At 41.3% G+C, this 17083-nt stretch overlaps 1 protein-coding gene and 1 long non-coding RNA gene across 3 annotated transcripts in view; one reads left to right on the plus strand and one right to left on the minus strand.

The window, feature by feature from the left end:
* Nucleotides 1-4005, plus strand: part of LRP8 (LDL receptor related protein 8) — a 170856-nt gene extending 166851 nt beyond the window's left edge. For both annotated transcript variants that reach the window (XM_066555469.1, XM_066555470.1), the window contains 3 exons: nucleotides 370-438; nucleotides 672-844; nucleotides 1753-4005. In XM_066555469.1, the coding sequence (XP_066411566.1) occupies nucleotides 370-438; nucleotides 672-844; nucleotides 1753-1791 (281 nt within the window). In that variant the 3' untranslated portion in view covers nucleotides 1792-4005. The remainder of the gene's footprint in view (nucleotides 1-369; nucleotides 439-671; nucleotides 845-1752) is intronic.
* Nucleotides 4006-10338: 6333 nt separating this feature from the next.
* On the minus strand, nucleotides 10339-17044 carry LOC136560048 (uncharacterized). Its single transcript, XR_010784076.1, has 4 exons — nucleotides 16850-17044; nucleotides 12794-12841; nucleotides 11190-11250; nucleotides 10339-10891 (listed from the first exon to the last, which is right to left on the minus strand). It is a non-coding gene; the product is annotated as an uncharacterized lncRNA (long non-coding RNA).
* Nucleotides 17045-17083: the final 39 nt, after the last annotated feature.

The following is a 17083-nucleotide window of genomic DNA, read 5'->3' on the forward strand; positions in this document are numbered from 1 at the left end:
ACTGGCCTCCTTTTTTGTGCGTGAAAAATCAGAGGCCCAAGCACAGTCACCCATTTCTGGTCAGAGCTTCTCTTGACATCCTTGGAGCCTGGAGTGTGTCCCTTCTGTGGCCTGGAGCTCTGGGCTGTCCCTGTCCCCTGGTGAGGCAGCAGCACTGCAGGCACCTCGTTCCTCAGGAGAAGGAGCTCAGCTCAGCCCTGATCCCTGCGTGCTGGCTCAGTGTCACCTGAATCATTTTATTAGGAAACTTTTTGTAAATTCTTTAATTGCAAAAGCTTTCTGAGGGGCAGAACAGCACAGGTACCAACAGAAAACATTATTTAAAAGCAGCAAATGAGTTAAATGATCAGAACACTTCTGTAATTACAGATGCAAATGACGATGAAGGCTTCGGTTCAACTGTGACAGCAGCTGTGATTGGGATTGTCATTCCTGTGGGTAAGCAGATTGGATTTAACCTTTGAAGGAGTTCACCAAAGTGCAATACCAAAATATTATATTTACCACAGTAAATATACTTTTCCAGTTTTCACTGATAGGGTGGGGAAGGAACTGCTGAAGTGGGGAACAGTAGCCCAGCTGTGAGAAAATGTTCTGAGGATGGCTGCCAACATGGGAACATGCCAGCAGATCCATCCTGCCTAACAGCCCCTTCTGTCCCCTCTCCTCAGTGGTCATTGGCTTGCTGTGCATGGGGGGATACCTCATCTGGAGAAACTGGAAACGGAAGAATACCAAAAGCATGAACTTTGATAATCCAGTTTACAGGAAGACAACAGAAGAGGAAGACGAAGATGAAATCCACATTGGGCGAACTGCCCAAATTGGACACGTGTACCCAGCAGTAAGTACCTGAGGAGATGGCTGCTGGAGAATATTAATGCTCTTGAGAGTTCCAATAGAGAATTTGGATTGGTGTTATTTATTTGCCACAAAATGACAAAAACCAGAACTTCTTTAGTATCATTGATTAGGCAAAAGCTTAAACTTCTGGCAGCCCCTGCAGTTGTCTTGGAATGTTCACTGCTCAATCTGATCCAGTATCTCTGGATCAGATACTCAGTTCAAATGAAGAATAATTGTCCTAATCAAGGTACCAATCTGACAAATGTAAACTCCCTCAAGAGCTACCCCAGGATGGGACAGGTGATTACTCACCCCCTACTGGATTCCATTTTATCTGTGCTTAGGCTGCTACCACGTGTCCAAACTGTCCTAAGGATAAAATTCAGTTTCTCTACATACCAGGGAGAATATTTTCTCTATAGTAACAGTATAAAGAAAAGTCACACTCCTCTCAAGGAGAAGTGAGTGAGGTTCTGTAAGAAGTTAAGGAAAAGGATCCTCCCTCACAGCAGCATCCCTGGGCAGAGGAGCACTGGCAGGTGTAAGTACATTGTATTTTCAGAAGAGAGCAGGAAGATCCAGAGTAATGAGTGAAGGCAGTACAGCTCCTGCAGGCAGGCAGGTGGGTGGATAATGTCTCTGTGATCTAAAGATCCCACACAAGATCACACTGGAGAAAGTGCCATCCCTTACAAGGAATTTTATCCAATATACATGGACAGGAAACTTACCCGCACCTCTTAGTAACACTTGAGCAAATGACCTCATTTGGGGAGGGAAAAAGATCCCTATCTAGAATAGACTTGTGACCAATACAGTAGGGACAGCCATGGCAGTTCTAACTAGAAATACAAGTTAGCAGCAGTATCACAGTTCACAAGAGTGTTTTTTCCCTTTTTTCCCCAGCGTGTAGCACTGAGCTTAGAAGATGATGGGTTGCCATGAGGATGAAGATGCTGCTCCAATCATCTGAACACTGAACAAATCTGCTTTGGATCACATAACCTGCTTCTTCTTTTTGGTCATTATTTATGTTGCAGAAGGGTAACCACAAAGTTATAATGAACTGCAAACATCCAAAGGATGTGAGAGTTTTGTATGTATAATCTTTTATACACATTTTAACTTGTTGCACTACCCATTTGTGATAGTGAATAAGCAACAGCTGAGCTACTAACTCAATGTACATAACCAGCCAGGCTGAAGGTTCAGTAGCTATTGCTTTATTTTAAGACTATATTTATAGATATTTTGTAAATATGTTGAATATGCTTTGTGGCTATCCATCAACATAAGTAAAATAAATTCTGTACAGGCAGTTTAGAAATATTTATTAACAAAATCTGGATTATAAGATCTGTTCTGTAAATATAGTAGAGGGGTGAGAGTATTTATTTTTTGTATGTTTGGCTTGCTGTGCATAGATTACCTGTGTATATATCTATCTGGATGAGATAGATATATAGGCATATAAATATATACATATATATAAATATATATACATATATTTTAAAACTACTAGCCTACATTTATGAAAATTAGGAATAATTGAATTTTTACAGGATGTTTGAGAAGTTTGCTTTGAAATCTAAAGACACTATGTAAGAACGAGCTGTAGTGCAAGATAGCTGACCAGTGAAGCACTCCTAACAAACATCTCCTGATTTCCATCCTGGTTCTTAAGGGCTGCTTGTACATTTTCCAGTCTATCCATGAAGAATCCATGCAGTGCATTAAACTGGAGAGCTACTGCCTGCAGCATTTCAGTCAGGAGAAACTCCTACAGCACCCGGGGTTTTGTGCTGTATTGTTGCTTTTTTACAGCTTGGTACAAATCTGATTTGGTTTTTGTTCCTTTGTTTCTAAATGTAAATTGAAATGCTTTTCCACACTGGGAATCTTGCATCTCTTAAATCAGCTCAGAATTAACAAAGATTTAGCCATATATTTCCACACTCCCAAGTGAGCACTCTCCCTGGTCCATCAGGAAAATAGCACAATAACAAAAGTCACTTCCTTCCCTCCTTGCCCCAGTCCCCTGCTCATCCTGATAAAAAACCCAATTTTAGGAGCTACTGTGGCACACACAGAACTCTTCCCAAGTCCTGCCCATGGAACAAGCTGCCTTTTGGCTGGGTCATCCTGCACCTGGCAGGAAAAACACTTGATTTTTCTCATCTCATTCTATAGATTTCCTGGGTGTTCTGTGGGAAGTGAATGCACTGACCTCCCACTACATAATGGACTAGTACCTCCCTGAACTGTACCAAATCCTAGAGAAATCTTCCTCATGTTTTTATGTCAGTCCAAGCTTTTGTATTTGAGTGAGTACAAGAAACTCAGGCTGAGTAGGTTTGGAGGTTTTTTTCCTTTTTTTTTTCCTTTCTTTTAGAATAAATTTACAGAGTAATGTGAGCTGGAAGCTGATTCTTGACTAAGAGAAGAAAGAAAGTGTTTCAAGCCCTGGTATGCATTACAGACATAATACATACTCTCAAATGCCTCATGGCCTGCATAGACAATACAGAAGTAATCAAGCATCCTTCTACTCCAAATTTTAGATTTTAAGGCAGTGACAATATGAGTGAGATATCCCATTATTGTTTTAAGATATGAAGTTCTCTTTCTATAAATCCATGCACTGTGTGCATGATGAAAAAAGCTGAGAAAGGCTGTATGTGATAACACTGTAACTAACAGACGAATGTAAATATATATGAAAGTTCTACAGTTTTGATACTTTTTTAAGAACACACAAACAAACCTGTACAAACCTCGTGTAAAAGGCTACAGGTTTTTTCAAACCATTGTAAATGAACTCAATGTGCAGTGCTGATTTCAACCTTTACAGATTTATAACTACTGAGAAGTCAAACACCAAATTTGTTTTTTAAGAAGTTAATTATTTTAAATAATGCTTCAGATTGGTAGGGTGATATTTAACATTGTAATCATTTCTGCTCTGTCTTGTCATACTGAAGTTCTGTTAGAGTAAGTTCTTGCTTGGTGCCTTTTGTGTTTCAGTTCTTACCTTGCAGACAAAAGGCCCAGGGAGGGGCGGGGGGGCTCTGTGTAACACTTGCTGTACTGGAAACCAAATGAACACGTTTGTAAAACAGTGCACTGTTTCTATAGAAAGATTAAATTTTTTATCTGGGATTACTGAACTGATTACTTCATGGTGTCTGAAATGGGACTGTATCATATTTTGGTCTGAGTTTTCCCTAACTCTCAACTGCCCAAATCCAGAGTGGGATTTGGGAGCAGTGCTGTGTAATGCAGCTGTCCAGCTGCAGTGTCACAGCAGCAGCACTGGGGACAGTTCATGTTCCACAACACAGTACTTGGTTCTGAAGTCTCTTTTCCTGCCACATTGGTTTTGGTCATCTGCAAATCACATGGCAAACAGCACCAGCTTCATTTTCTTGGCTCACTGATGTAACATCTCTGTGGTACAAGTACACCAGGCCTTGCCCAGAGTGAGAAAATGTCCCAGAACTGAGCAGTGCCCACAACACAACTGGTGCAGTTTTTCACCTGAACTATTACATGCTGGACTATTCAACTACTAATTGCAAATGACTCAGTTTCTTCTTGGAGCTTTTGGTTAAAACACCTACACAAGCTGCAAAACTCCTCAGAGCCACACTTCTGCCATCTTGGAAAAATGACAGAAATACTGCTGTTCTTGGAATCTCAAGAGGCAGGCTCAACTTCTTTTCTTTTAAACATACAAACAGTCCCTCCAATAAAGCTGGAAAAATGTTCATGTACTGGAAGTAGAACAATAATTTTGGCTGGACACATAAGTGACTCAGAACTAAACACACTGTTAGCTTGCTCTCTCTCCCCTGTCTCCTGAAAAAATGAAATCCTGGATAATACAATACAATACAACACTCCACAGCCTTTCCCCACTGCATGTTGTTCAAAGCCCTTGGAAGCAGTGCCTTTATTGAAATTCTCTTGCAGTCAATTCTTAGTCCCAAAGGAAGCAGCCAAGCAGGTAAAACTTTTCAAGCACAAAGAGTTATTACCAAACTAATATGGACTGATATACTGGTAAATATCAGTGGTTTAGTTTTCTATCTAACTGAAAATGGGCTTTTTCTTACTTCAAAACATTCTTCCCTTTCAGTTAAGTATTTTAGAAAAGTAATATGGCAACAAATAGAAAAAGTGAAACAACAACAAAATTCTCTCCAGGCCTAAACAGCAAGGACAGCACAAAAGGAAATTGAAAGAGCCTCAGAAGAGAGTCCCAAACCTACCTGGGCATTAAACCTCCCAAAACAACTCCCTTTTTAAATTATTTCTGCTGTATTAGCAATAAAATTACATTTTTTGTTTCAGTTCTTACACATAGTAACTGTACAGTCTGAGCTAATCCACACCAACTCCCATTCAGATGCTCTGTGGACTATGGGGACTCCTCTCTGTCCCTCAGTGTTTATGTAACACATGGAACTCAGTCACCTTCCTACCTTCTGCAGGAATGTGTGCTCATTTCCTTACACTGTTTGTTCTCCACCAAACCAGCCCTTTAACTTTGGGAAACACTTTTAAGTCTTCCTAATGACCATCCTTGCCTTGAAGCCTGCAGCCATAGGCCCCAGCTGTGAGCTCTGTCACTGCTCCAGTGCAGGCATTTACAGAGTGCTGCCAGTTCCAGCTGTCTCCTAAATGCACCATTTCCTCTGCTGTCCCCTCCTGAGAAAAGAAGGCTTTTGCTGGGCAAATGGCATCCAGGCAGGGCAAACCCACCAACCCCACAAGAGAAAAATGGGGGGGCTCACTTTCTACAGAGACCAGCCTGGCTCTTCTCAGACAGATGAAATGAGCCTGGCCAAGGGAATGAACTGAGCCCTCTTGTTTTACTTGCATGGCTTTGAGCACCGACTCCCTAGCCAAGACACAAATCTCAGGGTCCAATTTTATACACATAAAGATGAACTTGTGGCTTTTGCTAACACAGCAGCAGACTGACACAAAGCATCAGCTTCATAATAGATCAACTCCCAGAGTGTCCCCAGAAGTTGGCCTGTGTGCCTCAGGGTGCTGAATGTGCATTTCTCATCCCAGCTTCCAGAAGAAGCCAACAAGCACCAGTCCAGGCTGAGTTCTTAGCTTTTCCAGGAGGGCAGTAATGCTAACCTGCATTACTGTATCTGCATCTGCAAGCAGAGTAAGAACAAACATGCTTTAAAACATAACTCCTTTTGCAAATTATTTGCAGCATTCAAATCTCTCCATGTACCTCAGTGGGAGAACCTTTCCTTATGGGATTAGGCACAGCTGCCTGCTAAGTTCCCCACACTATCAAGGAAATCACTGTAATCTTGGCAGTGGTGATAAGGCAGTGCCTGAGCAGGGAGCTGAAGTTATGGCAGTGAAACAAGCCAATCTCCTGATAGTTTGATAGGCCCCTGCCTGGCTCCAAGGATGATGCACACAGGATTACACAAGGCTGGACTGATAATTTTGTCTTCACATCAGTTCAGTTCTTCAGCCCTTGCCTCAAGGCTACAAAGAAGTGGAGAAGTTTTACCTGAAGAAGTTCTTGGCCAGGTACAAGTGAGGCCAAAAGCAAAGACATTCCACATTACCCTATTCAGGACTTTATCTGCTGAGTCTGCCAATCAAGGAATTAATTAGTTCCCCCTACAGTAATTTATTTTCATGCATACATTTCTCCACTAGAGCTCAGCTAAAAGCACATACATTACTTTAATTCAAGCCATTACACATAAAAGATTATGGAAAGCCTTACAATCAAACATTCAAGAAAAATCTCTGAATCTACATATTTTACTAATAAGGCACAGACCTAAATAAGTTCTAAGCAAAGAGAGGACCTTGAAATGATGCTTAGAAGATAAACAATACTTGGAAGGTAATATTTAGGTCTAAGCTTCATTGACAGAAATTTTCTTACAAAGGCTAAAGCTGACTTCTAGACTTCCTGCAATGAAAAGCTGACTCAAAATTAATGGAAATTGACATTATTTTTAGCAATATCTGAAATGGGTATCACATTCAAAAGCCTTACCTCCTGACCTGACTTCATATTTCTTTGATACTAAAGGCATCAGTGGCAATAAAAAGTCATGAAGTTAATAATAAAAACTTTCTCAATCACATCAGTGGCTGGCAGCCTGCAGAGGAACAGGTGAGGTTAAGAGAATCTCTGGCTATAGAGGTCTTTGCAGGAAAAGCCAAATTAAAACCTTTTTTGCCCTTTTGGAGTTCAGTTGACACAAGCTCCATCCCAGCATGGTGAGACATGAACTCTCCAAATTACATCTCTCCTTGTGTCTTCCTTCTTTCTTTTTTTAAAGGTGATTTAGAACTATCCATACAGACTCTAATCATAAAAACCTAGTTTCTCTCCTATAGACTAAGAGACAAAAACAAGGGCTTGGCTGACAATCCCCAAGGATTACAGTTACAGTTGTTCCCTTGCCTTGGCTATGGCTCTGCTCAGGATATAAATAAGCAGTGATGCTTTAATCATTACAAGTGACATGCACAACCACCAAATACAGAACATTGTGGTGTTTTCTTCATTCATGTTATCAGTTTACAGAAGATCACAGAGCTACAATATTTGCTGCATACAGAGGTTGCAGCTTCTCCATCCCTGGAAGTTTTCAAGGCCAAACTGGAATATCCTGCTCTAGTGGAGGACATCCCTGCCCATGGCAGGAGGTTGGAACTGGATAACCTTAAAGGTCCTTTCTAACCCAAACCTTTCTATGATTCCATGAATATGGCACCAAAATGATTAAACTAGGAACATATGATATTCCAAGTATGATCACTGGCCTAGAATAGACTCTAAGTAATACAAATATGCACAGATAGGGATGCACCCCAAGCCTGATTTACACACAACCAAAGACATGGGCCATCTGCAGACCTAGATAAATTAATTGAGAAGCTGTGACAGGACCATATGATGATGATGTGTTGTTTGTAACACATTACTCTGGACTTTCAGCTACACTATGCCAGGAATTAGCTACAGTTATGGTTTCCCATAGCAACAGGATATATGGGACAAACTGCTCAGGAAAACCCAGCTGAACAGGAGCTGAAGCTCCCCTGCTGAGCCAAGCCAGGTGTTGCCTTGCTTTTCAGGAAAGTGAAACCCAGCTCCTCCATGTGCACCTGAAATACTTCTCCAATTTAGTCAAAATGTTCCCTTTTCAAAGCAGCTGGCGTTTTACCACTCCCACACTGCTTCAGACCCTGCAGATGACCCTGGCCAACCCAAAGAACAATGGACAAACCCACTAAACTTGCCTCTAGCTGTAATTAATGTAGTGAGTCTTGTGCACAGGACTGTGCTTACAAAGTCCCTGTCACTCAGCCACTGTCCCTGCAGTGACCACATAGAGCAGCTCTGCACTGACCAGGCTTCAAATGTGACTGCCCAGCAGAGCACTGCAGGTAACACCAATGGCTGTGTGCAGATCTCTGCTACCTGGCCCAATAATCCAGTGGTTTCTATGGAGACATGGAAACAGCTTCCTCTTGGGAGTTCTCACCTTCCAGAGCAGGTGGGCACTTGGCAAATCCACCCCCCAGAACTGCACAGGGCAGGGATGGGCCAGAGGAGCAAAGTGGAGCTTTCTGGGGGGAGCACAAACAGCACAACTTCAAACACCTTGGCCAAAACACAAACACAAATCAGCATCTGTACTTATATATTAATGTGATGCAGAATTCTCTCCCTCTTCCCTCAGGGACCTGTGTGCCATCTGTGTGACCGACACAGGCAGGCTGCAAAGGGTTCAAGTTAATCCTAAGTACTGGAGCAGCACCTCCTAATGAGCAGGTAGACAGCAGCCTTTTAACATAAATGAGTCACTTCAAGGCAAAAATCCTAATGAAGACAACATAATTTGTAGTGCCAATAGCTATTAGTGCTACAAGGGCTCCAGAACACGGTGAGCTTTGATTTCATGTCTCCCTTTTAGAGCACACCCCACCTTCATAACAAGAACAAGGCCAAAGAGGAATAACCTTCAGGTGCTCCTGCAGATCAGGAGTCCACAGCCATACATTATTTTGATTACCATTCCCTCATTTGAGAAAAATCAACACAGTGCTATCAGAATATTTATGTCATCAGACCCAATGAATCTCCAACAAGATGTGAAATTATATTCATGAAGTATTAACTACTGCATTTTTGAGACTCTAGAGAGCACTTCTTGTTTTCTGGGGCTACAGGGAATCCATATTTTCCAAACCAAGAAGTAACTTTGCTGGGTGACACTGGTCTTATGCAATATCAGTTTTGCCTCCTTACCCCACCTCTGCAGCAGCAGGCCTCTAGAATCTCCTCTTCTCCACCAACATTTTTAAAAAGTAAATGCTGATCAAAGTGTGACGTTTGCTTCCAGAGAGGGTGAGATGATAAGGAAGGAACATGAAATGGGAATGATCTGAGAGCAGGGGCAATGAGGAAGAAACAAAGGGAAGCTGGGATGGAACTGTGGGAGGGTGATGGCCCCAGCTGAGACTTATTCAGAAGATTTGATAATCACCTAAGGAGGAATTTTAACCTCCAAGTGTATGCACACAGGTGCTGCTGACAAGAAACAGAACAACTATAAAGAAAAAATACAGAGGATAACTTTTCAGACATTAATTCATGTCAGCCTTTGGCACCTGATCATTAGTACCAGCACTGAGTATAAAGCAAAAATATTTGGCAGTTTGAAAATTGTGTTCACATGTAATTACTGTGCTGGCATTCACACATTCAACAAGAGGAGCAAAGAACTGCATGGTAATTTCTGATAAAAAGGCAACTCCACCAGCCCCTTCTTTACAGTCCTGTGACAACACAGGAAGACAAAGGTGATTACTTTCTTTTCTATCACTACCCTAAAATTAAGCCTTACCCCACTGACACTCATTTGGCTTAACATCTCTGATTTGATGAGCACATTGAAGTATTTTTTTTTTTAGCTCTTCTCTGGCCATCTCTAAGACTGCTGGAGTAGAACTGAAGAAAGGCAAACAAGTCAGTGATGAGCTGGCTGTACAGAAAATATTATTACCTTAGCAGAAGAGTCACATAATAAATTTCTCACCAGACCTCCATATTTTTAAATATTTTAATTTTTCTTTCTTCCTCTATGCAAAAAACTCAGTCACTGCCTTCTACTGACATTCATTTTGAGACAGAATGCAATTCACTCCCCTACAAAAAACACTTGAGTGGGTATCTCTTCAAGCTCCTGAATAGTGAACAAAACCTGAAATAAATCTATATGAACCTAAATTGCTTATCAGGCTAGCACAGCCAAGTCATTAATTGTCATTCTGTAACCCAAATAAGACACATACAGTCCTATGCAGGCACCTTTGATATACAGGCTGCAGGACAAACTACCCAGCTGCAGCTGAGCTCACCTGGGACAAGTGAAGTTGTGGGGGAAATAAAGAGAGAAAAAAATGCAAGAAAAGAAATTCAGCTTCAGCAGAAATAATGCAGTTTTAATGGACCATGGAATATCAGACACCAGCAAGAAGATGACCTTTTCTCCAGTACTGAAATAACAAAGCAACAGAACACAAATGCTGATAAACCAACTTCAACTTGACAAAATCAATTTATGTGAGAATAAAAGAACAAAATCCATGACCTTTTCTTTACTATTAAATAAACCACATCCATCTACTGAAGTGTTCTTTTTGAACAAAAGTTATTGCCTGACCTTTCTTATTCCACTGCAGGATGCAAAGTGACTGGATGATTTAAGTGATTTAAGCTCTTTTTTTTCTTTTTTCTTCCTAAATCAGAGGTTTGTGCCACCACAGAGAGGAAACTGTGCGCATCTTCCCCAAGACAGGAGCAGATTCTGTAGGCAGCATCAGAGATCTGTGACATGGCCCTAAAAGGAGGGGCAAAGACCCCACAGGCAGGGGCTGGAATAGGAGTGGATATTTGGGCTGGAATCTGGGTGTCCATCCAAGCCAGCCCTGTGTCTCCACAGCATTCTGCAGCACACAAGCATCAGCTCAGGACCTGCACAGTGAAGACCATTAAAAGTGATACATGTTCATGGAATATTTTATCTAGTATATCAACACCAACGTTATATCCAGAACATCCACATAATTTTGTATGCTATTCTCAAAGAATCAGAAGCACAAAATACATTATCTGAAATTAACCTTTTCTGTGATGAGTTCTTGATAATTTACTGGATTCTCTACACAAACTGTTTTAGAAACACCATGAAATAAAAACATAATGTAAATTTGTTTTACATAATTAATGTAATGACATAATTAATGTAATGACAGTCTAAACATAATTTTACCTGTAATATTTCTCTTGTGGAAGCAATGCCCAAGTAATGTTCAACAGATGGATGCTGCTGCCTGGGATAATGGCAAAATAGGTTTATTAATTGAAAATAGAAATGTGTTATTATTTCCAATCCTTTTAATCCCAAGAGCCATCTGTGGGCAAGGCCTTTTATTTGACACAGGAAAAAAACACATGCAGGTGCATTTGCCTATGTGGAAATATATAAAAATATATACATTAATTCCTGAAGCTGGGATCCACCACTCTGTGTTAAAGTGCTGTCAATAAGGAACTGCTTGTGCACCATCCCTGTGGTTTGACAGGATGGACTCAGAGTAATCCTGACTGACTGAAAAGCAGGAGTAATTCCTTGAGAGAGACAAATCACTTTATTTTGAGAAATAACTCCCTGGCTTCTGGAAGGAGATTAGTGTATTACAGCCAGTATTATCCTTTTCATCTTGGTTGGCTCTATTCCCTTATTCTTTTACTTTTAAATCACTAAAAAACTGCCAGTGATATGAACATGGAACAGAACCAACCTGATGGCTCCTAGGGGCAGGAGAGCATTTATGCACAGCAAAACAGAATCTTGAAAAAGATGACCAAGAACTCTCTGAGATCAGGGGGAAAGGACAGGAGACCATCAAGACTGAGAACTGTGTCTCCTGGCTGCAAAACAACAATGCTGAAAGCCCAGAATCTGAGATTATACGGCCTCATGCAGTATGGAAGGGACAGTTTTCTGCCAAAAACCCCAGAGAAGAGGCGGAGGGACCAAATGCTGGTAGCCTCAGAGCTGAAGAATAAAGAGCCTTGGTGAGCAATGAGGATCTGTGATGCTGTAAATTTCAGGGCCTGCCCATCTCTTGCTTCTAAACGCTGTGAGACCCCTGAACAACAGCCATGGGGTTCTGTGGAAAGGTACATTTACTGATAAAACAATCTTTCTCTGGATAAAGGAAAAAAGGGGGGGTTGCCATGGCAACCCTGAATGAATTCAGCTCATCACCTGTGCAGGAAGTCTGTCTGCAAGGGCTCTCTTCAAAGCTGAGGGTTTGCTTCTCACTCGGGATCCCTCACAATTGCACAAGGTTTTTAAAAATAAGGATTGCACAGGAAATGGATGGGACTCCTGCATCCAGCAGATCAAAGCCTGCTCGAAGGCACAATTATCCATGTAAAAGGAAAGCAAAGTATTCTTCTTAACAAAGTTTTCAAATCACTAAAGATTGGAGAGTCTGATGCATGCAGGGGACAAGCAAGGCTGGAAGTCTTCTGTGGGAAGGCAGATGTGCCTCAGGTGTTTCCCTTTTTTGCCAGTGAAGCCTTATGCTTGGATTTCCTCACTTACTACACAAGTTTCTTTCTTTATAGAATAAGGGAAAAGAAAAAACTCAAATGTTGGAATTAAATACAGTGGAAAAACTTGTGTGTTAGAGATGATGACAAGCCTGAAAAAAAAATGCAAAACCAATTAAAAAGTACACAGGTAAAAACGTTAGAAATAAATAAGATTCCATTTAACTTTTTGTCAAAGTGTAGCAGAGAACATGAGGCCCACTTAGAGCAGCACAAACATGCCTAAAGGTAAAATCTAAAAGTTTCTCTCACCTCTGTAAAGCTTGTGAAATTCTGCTGTGTTCAGAAGGTTCTGCAGAGCTTGGATTTAAAAAACAAACAAACAAACTTGGCAAAGCATTTCAAATAAAAGAAAAAACCATAGAACAATGTTTATTGAAGGTAAAGCAAGGCCACATGGAAGCAAAGAGAAGTTTCTCTGTAGCCCTTGTTTGTCTGAAGGATCATCTCAAGCAGCTCAGCACAACCAGGATTTCATTCCAATCAAGGAGGCAAAATGTCCAACACTCCTTTGTTTATTCCCACATTTATGGAGACATAACCCACCTCTACAGGAAGGTCATGGCCTGAAGGCTGAATAAATACCTGTGCTCACTCCCTGCCACCAGGGAAACCTTTAAAGAGTTTGGCAGATTTGTTTAAATAAAATCAGTTTACACAGAAATACATGACTGGAATGCAGCTCCTGGCTAATGTGGAAATGAAGAGCCTGAAACATGCAGTGGCATCCAATAATCAAATACCTCTTTCTTATGTAGTTTTTGGGGAAGTACTTAGAGGACAATTCACAAAGACTAATTTCAGTCTGAATGTGCAGATTCTTCCTCAGAAGCAACCACTGGAGACAAGCTCCCCCACATCAGCCCTCATAACTATCTTTGGAAAATCTTCAAGTGAGAATTAACACACATCTATTTTTAAATAAGAGCAGATCCTATTTTGTGTAAGTTCAAGACACAGTCCTACCCTGAAAAACAAATAAACCATTTAAATAAGTCATATTTGTTTTCCTAAGTTATTTGGGGCAATAAACTCTGAAGAGCTGGAGTCACCAGAACTGCACCCCAGATCCTCTTCTCAGCTCTCACACACCACTGCACCCCAACTTCCAGCCCTGCCAAACCCAGCAGGCTCAGACGGGGGCTGACTTTTTAAATGAGAAAGTAATTACATTATAAATTTGCATTTGACACAAAAACTATCTGTAGAGAAAACAGGGAATCAAAATCAATCAAAACCAAAAAGCTTCCTTAAAACTCTCACAACTCTTCCCATGGGAGAGCTGATCTTGTCTGAGGGCCGGCGGCTGAGCACAGCAGCACTGGCAGACCCTTCCAGTCCTGTTTTCAATTAATTCCCACAAATCTTCCTCCTTTTCAGACACTCATTTACACCCAGGAGTCCATGCTAGGCTTAGGATTTGGTTCTTCTAACACACAAGTCAAGAGAGCCCATTTTTGTTTACCAAGTCGTGAGCAGTGAGAGCTGCAGTCAATAACAGCCACAGCAGCCCAGCCTCCCCTCACAGTAATAAGGTTGTTTTACTTGGCACCAAAACAACAAATGCTCCTTCTCACAGAGGCGTATCTTTAACTGAGTAGATGAAACTTATCCTAAATATTGCAGTTTCAAAGTGCAAACTCTGGTAAATGGTGCAGTAAAGTGCAAAGCTCAGGGTTAACACAGCGCCCCCAGTTTGTCTCGGCAGCCACACCACAATCCTGCTGACTCAGCTGCATTTTCACACTCATTATCTCTCACACAATGCAAAGGAATCAACGTTCTTCAAAACCAGAACAAAACTCTCTTCACAGCAAGAAGTAACACAGGCATAACAAGGATCTATGTGCAAAGTCAAGATCCACACCATGGAGCACGTTAAATGCTATGGAACGCATTTTAAAGAAGTATTTTAGGGATTTTTAACTTTCAGAGATTCTATTGTCATAACTTTCCTCAGCCAAAGCAGTTTCTTTGACAGGGGAATTAAAGCCTCTGCAGACACAAGGAAAAAGAGTTGTATAAAATTCTCTATGTTTGGAACATGGTTTCACGAGTTACAGACATGGAAAGATATCAGAAAACAACCTGATTTATTTGCAATCTGTGAAAAAATTCTGTCACCCAGTTCTCCAAAGTGTTCAACATTTCTAGTGAAGAGAATAAAATAGCAGAAATAAAACTATTTCAAGAAATAATCACAAACCTTGCAATTTTAAAACCAAGTTAAATTATGGATCCAAAGTAGATTGATTCATTCAAGCCATCTGCTCTTTTATTGACATGAGAAAAAACCCTAAATAAATAGAAATTTTCAGAGCATGTTTATCTGATTTCTCCCATTTTTCCAAGTCCCACAGACACCCGCTCCCATAGGTCAGAGGAGAAAATCATGTAAATTTTACTCTTCTTCAAAAACAAACAAAAAAAAACCCTAACCCAAACCCATTGTAAACCAGTACCAGTAATAAGATTCCATATGCACATTGTTACACTACAGTCCTTCATATGTAAAGTAATGCTAAAAATGTGTGTTTCTAGAGATATTTTCTTCAGAGGCAGGAACAACCACTGTTTACACATGCTTTTAAGCAGAATGAAAAGAACTACAGCACACATATTTTGCCTTTCACAAACACATACTCAAGCCAATCCATTCAAGCAGAGCATGTTTGGGATTGTGAATGTGTCAAGATAACCCAAACAACACTGGCAGCAATTCTTTACCCATTGTATCGCCATCAAACTCGATAGTTATTTCACTCAGACAAAATATATAATATACACACAGCAAAAAACCATTTTTATCTCACCTATATATAGTATGCAGTTATCATAAAACGTTAGAATTAATATTGAGAACTCAATGACAGTTGACACCTCCAGAAGGAATTAAAATGCAGGTTCTTGGGATAACTCCTATGCCAGTTTGCTCTTCCTTCCAACACAGTAATTTAAATAAATTTACATTAAGCACTGATATTCCTGAAAAAGGCTTATAAACATTTTAGACAATAACAGTGGAGTAATTCTCTCACAAAAAAATCCCCAAACCAAACAAAACCAAATATCTGAACTTGGGGAAAAAACAGACAGTACATGGTATTACCTTTAAATTGGACAACCAAGTTCACAAAATAAGGGTAATAATTCTGCCAAAAATCCTTCAGTCTGGTATAAATACAAATGTTACATTTTTCAAAGTTATGTTTAAATTTCTTTGCAGTACCTGCAGATGTTATAAAGCAACAGGTTGGCTATTTCTGTATCAGTAGGACTCTTCTACTGAAGAGACAACTTTTAGACATTTTATAGAATGGACATTCCTAAAGAATGCAGAATGCAACTGAGAGTATTCAAGCACAAAGCTGTGAAAACAATGAATAAGAGTAAATATTGCCTGATTTAAACCTGCTATAACTCTAAGGAAAGCAGACAGAACTCCATTAGCCTTGCAAAGGGCTGTGAGGCAGCACCATCTAAATGAAATCATGTTCATCAGTGCAAACCCATTTCCAACACCACCACAGGGCAAACCACCCTCCCCCATTCTGTGTCCTCAATAAAAAACATCCCATCTAGTGATGAGCACAAGAGATACCATGTTTCTGGATTTTCCTTGCAGAAGGGAATATTTTACAAAAGGTGTGTCTCTGGCTATCTCCTTTCAGCAGTTCCCAATGCAGAAAAGGGCAGGATTTACCCCCAGTGCATTTACTCTCAAACCTCAGGCCACCTGTGGTGAGGGATCTCAACACGCCAGCCCCACTGAGGCACCAAACTTTGTGCTTCAGAAGACAGAAACTCGTCCCCTTGTAGTTCATTGTCCTTTAATTCATAAATGCACAGTGTTTGTTCCCTCTGTGCAGAAAAGAGATGAGGAAGTGCCTCTGGGATTAACTCACCACCAGCTCTGGGATCAGTGCAACTGGTTAAAATCCACCACCTCCTTTGGGAATGGCCGAGTGGGTAGAGGATGGGGCTAATAAATGCCAATCTCGAGGGTACGATCCTTGCTTTTAGCCACTTAATCAAAATATAAATTTGATGGTTTTGGTTGGGTTCCTTCTAACTCGGAACGAGTGCACATAATAAAGTGTGACTCAAGTTCTTGTAGCAGCACTGAATGCAACCATCAGTGCTCATCACACACAAATGGCCACTTACACATCACCTCTCTCATTGGTATGACTAAGTATCACTAGAACGCTATCTTATGAGAAACAAGTGAACAACTGTTCCCCTCACGGGGCCCGCCGAGGGCTGGGACTGTGCCCTGGGAACAGCAGAGGTGCGGCGCTGCCTCACCTGACAGCGTCTCGTGTCGCTGTGGGATCTCCCCAGGTGGCTTTAGGCCGTGTCCCGGCTGCATTGGGCTGTGTCCCGCTCGGGTGGCTTTAGGCCGTGTCCCGGCTGCATTGGGCTGTGTCCCGGCTGGACTGTGCTGTGTCCCGCTCGGTGCCGGCCCCGTGCCGGACAAGCCCCGCTGAGGGAACGGGCCCGCACTCCCCCTCACGGAGCTGCTTCACCCCCGGCCCGCCA

The sequence above is a fragment of the Molothrus aeneus genome, chromosome 9 (genome assembly GCF_037042795.1).
Source record: "Molothrus aeneus isolate 106 chromosome 9, BPBGC_Maene_1.0, whole genome shotgun sequence".
In the NCBI taxonomy this organism is placed as follows: Eukaryota; Metazoa; Chordata; class Aves; order Passeriformes; family Icteridae; genus Molothrus; species Molothrus aeneus.